The sequence below is a fragment of the Oncorhynchus clarkii genome, chromosome 4, assembly GCF_045791955.1.
Source record: "Oncorhynchus clarkii lewisi isolate Uvic-CL-2024 chromosome 4, UVic_Ocla_1.0, whole genome shotgun sequence".
NCBI classification, from domain to species: domain Eukaryota; kingdom Metazoa; phylum Chordata; class Actinopteri; order Salmoniformes; family Salmonidae; genus Oncorhynchus; species Oncorhynchus clarkii.
Window position 1 is genome coordinate 71,963,874 of NC_092150.1, and position 9,444 is coordinate 71,973,317.

At 43.7% G+C, this 9,444-nt stretch overlaps 1 protein-coding gene across 1 annotated transcript; it reads right to left on the bottom strand.

The window, feature by feature from the left end:
- Positions 1-573: 573 nt before the first annotated feature.
- LOC139407239 (acidic residue methyltransferase 1) lies at positions 574-8,296 on the bottom strand. The gene is made up of 5 exons (XM_071150837.1): positions 8,196-8,296; positions 7,478-7,583; positions 6,920-7,161; positions 6,408-6,573; positions 574-3,197 (listed from the first exon to the last, which is right to left on the bottom strand). Exons 1-5 carry the CDS (start codon positions 8,255-8,257, stop codon positions 2,415-2,417), a joined length of 1,359 nt encoding a protein of 452 aa, XP_071006938.1. The 5' UTR covers positions 8,258-8,296; the 3' UTR covers positions 574-2,414.
- Between the last annotated feature and the right edge of the window lie 1,148 nt (positions 8,297-9,444).

Below are 9,444 nucleotides of genomic sequence, written 5' to 3' on the forward strand. Positions count from 1 at the left end.
CGGTGTCACTTGTTGAAATGCAGGGTGTGCCTAGCACAACACTGTTATTACTAACTTAAGACTACTAGTATTTCCAGTCCTCAACGTGTGCAAGAATTCTCAGTACATAAAAATGGACAGATCAGCTCCCCATATTACAGTATGAAGATGAGTGTCTTCATTTCCACAAACAATTCAGTGAGATCATACTGGGGATTCTGATTTTTCCAAACTTTCTTGACAAATTGACAGCTGGATTTTAGGGGGGAAAGTAAACTTTTTGCTTATTAAAGTGATGGTTCATTAACCTCTATCTCTGCAAACTGGGAGAAAATGGCCTCCTGTTTGACCTGCTGCCTAGAGAAGCTCCACTCTCTACAACGTCTCTTCACTCAGTAAACAGCCCAGATTCAGACATGTGATGTCAAGTGCTAAACAAGCAGTCTGATTATAACTCTATTTTTTATACATGTTCCCAGGATAAATTGAAGAGCGTAATAAGAGTATGGGTAGAATGAGTGAAAGGGAATCATCTTTCTAGGTCAAGCCTCGGTTGCTCTTTTCTTAATGTCATTCATTTATATAACAGTATGAGATAAGACCAGTCATTGAAGTTCTTTATTTAAACCAAGTCCATCATAATATAACAATTTTTGTTCCAGATTTCTGCAAAGAGAACAATCCAGTCATTTAGGATCACAACAGCACCTGCACTGGTTACAGAGGCATTCTAATGAGTCGGAAATAACATTTTGTACTATCAAACAAACAGAAATACATCGTTAAGACAGGTGTTTAACAACACACACCTTGTACGTGTGATTGCACTGCCCCAAAGACTATGATTTATCTATAGTTTCCCAGAGTGGGAACATTACCTTGTCGTTCAACTTCAGGTATTTAACTATGAAAATGTAAACTCCAGGACTGTGGTCACTGTGCAAACCCCGATGTATGCAAACAAAAATGCATGCAATAAATTGACAAGACAAACTGATGACGTTGATTAAGACCCAGAAAATACCAGCAACCACAAGTTAACTCTGTAATGTCTTGCCAAGCTCATGCAAAATAAATGGCTAAAAAATAGCCGCTGGCTTTGGGTGTTACATAAGGTCTCAACTTAAAATAACAATTCTAAACTATTCACGACAGGCCAACTTAACATGTAAATGTTCAAATTGCACCTTGCATCTTATTGCCTCTGATTATGAATGAAATGTGTCTCAAATCTATATTTTGTGTAGTCGCTGTTGGGGAGACAAAAACATTACATAAAAAAGTCACTTAAGATCAGATAAGCATGTTTCAATTCATGACTTGGAATTTCAATGCTTCTAAATTAACTGATTTGAACTGGAATCGAGGTAGAGCCCGACCCTAGTACTGAATGATGGTAAACAACCGTCAACACATTTGTTAAATGGGAGAAGTAAACGTCATTGTTTTGTAGTTATGCCAGGATGGATTGCTAACCAGCAGTTGATCATTATTTAAATGGCAGAGGCTGGGGATCCGGAGGTCACAGCCCCATCCCACTGGATCCCTTTCCCCAGAGCTGAAGATCCCACTCACGTTCTGTGCATGTGTTTCTTTAACTCTACGCACACCCAAACTTCTGGTCACCCTCCCTTCGCATTTCTCACTGTCAATCGTGAATGATAATTCTTCCAAGTTTTACCGGTGAAACATCCATGCAGAATCTGCACGCCAACCATTTGCAATCAGTTTCATGGGCATATGCATTTAAATATGATTGAGTGTAGGCTACAGTGTTGTTTTGAAGTAGGCTACAGTGTTTTGAATTAGTTATGTACCTTAGCACATTTTTTTGCAGATGGTATTAAACTGTAGCATACCTTTGCTGAGTGGCGTGCACTGTTGAGTTTAGACTGCATGAGAGAAAAATGTGACGATGAGCACAATCATCCTAAAATATAAGAAATTAGGTGTTTTTTGTCATACAGTAATGTTATACTATGCTATTTTATTTGGTTCTGTAGAATATTATCTTTATGTAATCTTACAATGATTCGAGTTTGATCTAACTTTATTAAACAAGCACCTTTCGCCAGAGTAGCTTCTTCTCTGGGCAGCTGAACAAATAGAACAGAGATGGTGTGTAAAGTAGAGATTACCACACATTCACAGAAGCTGTGAACCTTTAGCTGTCGGGACGACGGGTCCAGAGAAGTCGGATCTGCAGCCACTCCCTATTTAACTACCCTCCTCTTTTTAAAGTATCCTCTATCATCCTCCTTTAAACCACTCTCCTCATTTAAATACATTAGGTAGTTCTACGACAAAACAAACTACACCTCTAACCTGGCATATGGTTACAAGTAAAATGGCCCTGCTCACGCCCTTACTTCCTCTGATTATGATGACACCACTTATTATGAACATATTGACGTCATTTCCTGTCCCATACAGGTCTACTGTTCCCTGTGAGGGCTGGAGAACTGGACCACAGCGTACTTCCCGCTGGTCATCCAGCTGGGGTCCTGGGTGTTGAGGTTCTCCCCCTGCCCCGGCTGGAGCCCCACCTGGATGTTAGCCTTCAGAGTCCTCAGACTGCACAGGGGAGCTGGGCCGAATCCCCTCAGTGCCCTATCAAACGGCACCATGTGATCCCACTCCCTGTCCCCAGTCAGCTTCCTGTAGTTCAGGTCTCCTTTAAACAGAATCAGGTCGGCTCCCTGCAGTGTCGCGTAGAGGTCAGGCGCGTCGCCCGCCATGTCACAGTACTCATGAGGCATTGTCCAGAACGGGTGGTCGTGATAGGACCACACGCCCTCCCGTACGTAGCTCTGCCACTGGACACCGCTCTTGGACATCCACTTGTGATTGGCCGCCAGGGTCTGGCGGATGGTCCACTGGAAGTCGTGCGAGGTGACGTCGGAGACAAACCAGGGGATGGACTTGCCATGGAAGCGGACCTCCCTGGCCAGACCAGCGGACACCAGGAAGTTAGCGAGGACCAGGTCTGTGACCAGCTCGAAGCCAGCGTTGTCCAGGACGATGTCCACCCTCCCTGGGGTGATTTTGCCATCCTCCCCTGGTCTCTGGGCAGAGGTCAGAGCAGACCACACCATGTTGGAGTCGTCCACCAGGATAAAAGACTTCAGGTCAGACAGGGAGTCAATCGGACTGGCCTTCTGAGAGTTCTCCATGCCAGCAGAGATGGACAGGTCACACCTGTTACCCCACAGAGACACCTAAGAGCAGGAACAGAGACATTAACTCACAGAAACTGTGATCGTAACATTTGGGATTAATTGCCAAAACAGCCATAACATCATATTATCTTTGGTAATGCGACTTCACTTTCATTTTCAACAATCAACATTTAGCTGGCCTCTTATAATAAACCCCTGAAGTTTGCACAGCTTCACCTGTGAGATGGCGCCGGAGGAGATGGCTGCCGTTTTACGGGCTCCTAACTAATTGTACTAATTGTGCGTGTTTCGCGTTATTTTGAACTTATTTTATACATAATGTTTCTGCCACCGTCTCTGACCGAAAAGAGCTTCTGGATATCAGGACAGTGACTACGCACTTCGAACTGGACGAAGACTTTTTCATTAACGAGTCGACGCAAAGAATTTACTTCGGACACCCGACAAGGCCCACATCCCCGTCATTCACATGAAGAAGAGACGGAGATATCGGGGACGTAGGTCGGGGTGCCTTGTAAGGATTGTTCTACCATCAGTACTATTAGCCGACGTGCAATCAATGGATAACAAATTCCGATCAAGACTATGCTACCAAAAGGACAAATGTAATATCTTATGTTTCACTGAGTCGTGGCTAAACAACAACATGGATAACTGGCTGGGTTTTCTGTCCATCGGCAAGATAGAACAGCTGCCTCCGGTAAGACAAGGGGTGGCGGCCTGTGTCTGTTTGAAAATAACAGCTGATGCATGAAATCTAATATTAAGGAAGTCCCGAGGTAAAGTATCTCATGATAAGCTGTAGACCACACTATTTACCAAGATAATTACATCTATATTTTTCGTAGCTGTCTATTTACCACTACAAACCGATGCTGGCACTAAGACGGCTCTCAATGAGCTGTATAAGGCCATAAGCAAACAAGAAAATGCTAATCCAGAGGCGGCGCTCCTAGTGGCCGGGGACTTTAATACAGGGAAACTTAAATCAGTTTTACCTCATTTCTAGCAGCTTGTTAAATGTGCAGCCAGCGGGGGAAAAAAAACTCTAGACGACCTTTACTCCACACACAGAGACGTGTACAAAGCTCTCCATCGCCCTCCATTTGACAAATCTGACCATAACGCTATCCTCCTGATTCCTGCTTACAAGCAAAAACTAAAGCAGGAAGTACCAGTGACTTGCTCAATAAGGAAGTGGTCAGATGACACAGATGTTAAGCTACAGGACTGTTTTGCTAGCACAGACTGGAATATGTTCCGGGATTCTTCCGAATGCATTAAGGAGTACACCACATCAGTCACTGGCTTCGCCAATAAGTGCATTGATGACGTCGTCCCCACAGTGACCGTACATACATACTCCAACAGCAGTCATGGATTACAGGCAACCTCCCCACTGAGCTAAAGGCTAGAGCTGCCGCTTTCAAGGAGCGGGACTCTAACCCGGATATAAGAAATCCTGCTATGTCCTCTGATGAACCATCAAACAGGCAAAGCGTCAATACAGGACTAAGATTGAATTGTACTACACCGGCTCCGACGCTCATTGGATGTGGCAGGGCCTGCAAACTATTACGGACTACAAAAGGGAAGCACAGCCACGAGCTGCCCAGTGACACAAGCCTACCAGACAAGCTAAATAACTTCCATGCTTGCTTTGAGGCAAGCAACACTGTAGCATGCATGAGAGCATCAGCTGTTCCGAACGACTGTATGATCATGCTCTCCATAGCCGATGTGAGTAAGACCTTTAAATAGGTCAACATTCACAAGGCCAGAGGGCCAGACGGATTACCAGAACTTGTACTCTGAGCATGCAATTGGCGAGTGTCTTCACTGACGTTTTCAACCTGTCCCTGACCGAGTCTGTAACACCAACATGTTTCAAGTAGACCACCATAGAACTGTGCCCAAGAACACCAAGGTAACAACGCTTAAATGACTACCGACCCGTAGCACTCACATATGTAGCCATGAAGTGCTTTGAAAGGCTGGTAATGGCTCACATCAACACCATTATCCCAGAAACCCTAGACCCACTCCAATTTGCATACCGCCCCAACAGATCCACAGATGTTGCAATCTCTATTGCACTCCACACTGCCCTTTCAAAAGGAACACCTTTTGCTATTCATTGACTGCAGCTCAGCATTCAACACCATAGTACCCTCAAAGCTCATCATCAAGCTAAGAACCCTGAAACTAAACACCTCCCACTGCAACTGGATTGTGGACTTCCTGATGGGCCGCCCCCAGGTGGTAAGGGTAGGTAACAACACATCTGCCTCGCTGATCCTCAACACAGGGGCCCCTCAGGGGTGCATGCTCAGTCCCCTCCTGAACTCCCTGTTCACCCATACCTGAATGGCCAAGCTTAACTCCAACACCATCATTAAGTTTGCCGAGGCCTGATCACAGACAACGATGAGACAGCCTATAGTGAGGAGGTCAGAGACCTGGCCGCGTGGTGCCAGGACAACAACCTCTCCTTCAACGTGAGCAAGACAAAAGAGATGATTGTGGACTAATGAAAAATGTTCTACAGTTGCACCATCATCCTGACCGGTTGCATCACCACCTGGTATGGCAACTTCTCAGCTTCTGACCTCAAGGGACTACAGAGGGGAGTGCGTTTGGCCCAGTACATCACTGGGGCCAAGCTTCCTGCCATCCAGGACCTCTATACCAAGCGGTGTGAGAGGAAGGCCCAAAAAATTGTCAAAGACTCCTGCTACCCTAGTCATAGACTGTTCTCTCTGCTACCGCACGGCAAGTGGTACCAGAGCGCCAAATCTAGGTCCAAAAGGCTTCTTAACAGCGTCTACCCCCAAGCCATAAGACTCCTGAACAGCTAATCAAACAGCTATCCGGACTATTTGCATGAACCCCACCCCCCATTTTTACGCTGCTTTGTTTATTATCCATGCATAGTAACTTTACCTCTACCTACATGTACATATTACCTCAATTACCTTGACTAACCGGTTCCCACGCACATTGACTCTGTACCAGAACCCCCTGTTTATAGCATCTCTACTGTTATTTTATTGTTGCTCCTTAATTATTTGTTATTTTTCTTATATTTATTACTTTTTATTTTAGTAAATACTTTAACACTTTTTTTCTTAAAACTGCATTGTTGGTTAAGGGCTTGTAAGTAAACATTTCACTAAGGTCTACCTACACCTGTTGTATTCGGCGCTTGTGACAAATACAATTTGATTTAAGATTGTTGGCAATATTCACCTGTAGTAGTTTGTGGAACTGCTCCATGAGCTGTGTCTCTGAGAGGTCGTCCATGTTCCTGTTGAATCCCTGTAGATATGTACACAGGGATATCACAGCCTGCTGGGACTCAAAGAAACTCTGCGTCTTGCTTTCATTAAACACATCAAAGTCGCTGATGGGGGGACTGGCACAGACACAAAGAGAGAAAGGATAGGTTAAAAGACACATACCCTAATGAGTTATCCAGTTAGTGTATCATGTATAAACGGTTTATAGGTAGCTTAATACTTGATAAATCAGTTATAACATTGGTTCAAATGGGATTATTTTCCCAAACTCATTTTGGTTTTTGCCCTAACACAACACAGCTGATTCAAACTATCAAAACTTGATGATTCGTTATTTGAATCAGCTGTGTAGTGCTAGGGCAACAATCTAAACGTGGGGTCCCTAGGACCAGGAAACCCTGATCTATGCATTCCCTTCTCAAGTCTAAGCTAATGCTAACATTTAGCAGCACTAGTTCGCACTTGAGCCAGATGGCCTCCTGTATCCTGCGGTACATGTAGCACTCTATGTAGAGCCAGGGGGACTTGAACCAGCTGACGGGGTCCCGCTCCCCCAGTAGCCTCTGCTGTCTCTGGAGGTACTGGTTCCAGCTGTCTGTGTCCTCCAGGCCATCACACAGAACCAGGACAGGCTTGTCTGTCAGCAGCTCATTTCTCAGCTTAGAAAGAAACCCAATGGTCCTCTTCTCTGCCTGGACTCCCTCCTATGGAAACATAAGCATTTCGCTACACTCGCAATATCATCTGCTTAATATGTGTATGTGACCAATACAATATCATCTGCTTAATATGTGTATGTGACCAATACAATTTGATATTGAAGAGGAGTAGGATGAAGTTGAACCATAGATTCTGATCCAAGGTAAATTTTGTGTTTTTTACGCAAGTGTTAATTGTAAGGATTTGGGGGAGGAGAAGCTGATCCAAGATCAGGATGTGTCAGGAAATAAAAAATGTCCAACATTTGGATGATTATAGCACAGTGGCTTAGGATGGACAAGTGATGGTGGTTATTCTTACCTCTCCAAACTCCTCAAAGAACTTGTTTTTGTTGCGATGGATGGTGTCAATGACTCTTGTCAGGATGGTCGGCAACCTGTCTCTCACTGTGAGATATGCAAATGAGCTGTGTGAGGAAGAAACACATGACAAATTAGAAGCAACATTTTGAATTTACAATTCAGGATGGGTGCAGATCACTCTAAGGGGATGTCTGACTCAGCTCATGCAATTTCTTGACATGTTGCTGACCACAACTAAGTTATGAATCCTCACAGTTTAGCATCTTAGGCAACTAAGAAGAAGGGCCATGGCTAGACCTTTTTTTTTACTGGTAGACCAGAGATATAACGTTAACATGTATTGATACCACTTCATTCAGAACTGATCTGGTCTGATTAGCATTAGAAAAACAAACGCATCGTCTATAACGTTGGATGATGTAGCTAACAAAAGTTAATCTGATTTGATTGACCAGGAGCCAAGCAAGTATCAGGTGCCAATACAGAGCGATAAACTTAATCACACTAGCCTACATTCCGTAGCTAATTTAGCTAGCTAACTGTAAAATGTGCTATTGCTTACCAGCTAGCTTACGTTTGCTAGTACTGCTAGCCTACGTACCACGCTGCCCCCTTCCTGACCCAACACAATTATGTTGAACTGTCTATTTGATTGTATAGCTTAGATATAGTTAAAACGCGGATCACAAGAGTACTAAACATAGCTGTCAACATACCCTTCAACTTTAGCAGACAGGGATGGAGGGACTAATTGGCGCAAAGCTTGATTAGCCGCCATCTTTTCAACCAGGAAGAGAATATGACAACATTCTTCTTCTATATTATTATGGCGGTCCGCAAACAAACGTTTGTGGTGCATGCCGCCACCTTCTGTACAATCCATTATACTTGGTAAAAGAAAAATTACCCTGCCAACTATTAAAGGAGCAATATGCAAAATGTGCTCCGCCATTTCCTAATAGTTTGCCTAATTTCAGTTTATATGAGAAAACAAGTAGTAATTGTGTAGATAATCATTGTACCATCTAAACCACTGTAAAATATATTTCACATAACCAAAAATATTGTATGTTCAGCTGTTTGAAGCTGGTGTACAAAACCGAATGTAAAAGAAGCAAAAACTAACCTTAAAAACAGGAGGTATAGAAATAGCGCACATAGAACATATCTACCGCATCTTACGCTTGCTTTCAAAACAGATGACAAATCTTTAACTCACATTTCTATGTTAATTTGATCAGTTGCCCAAAAAGTTACATATTGCAGTCAACAGCCTGGGAGGACAGAACACTACCGTTCAGCACCCCCTGTAACTCTTCTGCGGTAAAATCTCGTAATCTGAAGTACTTCTCTGCAGCTGCACTCACAAAATAGATTTTCTGTGATTTACACTTTTGAGGTAGAGTTGATAACAATGGCTAAGAAACCAACCTTACTGAAGCACATATTATTCCAATCCATTTTCCATTGGCCTCAGCCTACTCACAGGGATCCTCGCCCTGTACCCATCTTCCTCTACTACTTTCTTCACTGCCTCAGCATACAACACCTTCTGTACTACTCTGATCCTTGCAACCGCAACCTATCTTCCTCTAACCGGACACTTCTGATCTCCAGAACCATAGGTACCCCTACAGTTAACACACAAAACTTTTTTTTCCTACACACTGCTGCTACCTGACCATAACCTAGGCACCTAAAACACTGTAATGGGTTTGGGACAAAAGCTCTCACAGGATAACTGACACATCCTAACTTGAATTTGTCGGGTGAAGACTGCATACAAAACTCAGCAGAACAGACATTGTCTTCTCTGTTTCACCACGCTCTCCACTGGGTCTGCATTGCACCAAACGGAGGGTATCACATACACTGGGAATCTTCCATTTCAGATGATCCTCCTCAACACTTAACACCACAGTTATCACTCCATTCAATGGCATCTTTCTCCGGAGAGCAATGTAA

What these genes read in the sequence shown, in the direction of transcription:
- LOC139407239 (XM_071150837.1), bottom strand. Translation starts at nt 8,257, where the DNA reads ATGGCGGCTAATCAAGCTTTGCGCCAATTAGTCCCTCCATCCCTGTCT. An exon ending in CTGTCTGCTAAAGTTGAAGG is followed by an intron (nt 7,584 to 8,195) that starts GTATGTTGACAG and finishes TTCCTCACACAG; the next exon opens with CTCATTTGCATATCTCACAG. An exon ending in CAGGAGGCCATCTGGCTCAA is followed by an intron (nt 6,574 to 6,919) that starts GTGCGAACTAGT and finishes TGTCTGTGCCAG; the next exon opens with TCCCCCCATCAGCGACTTTG.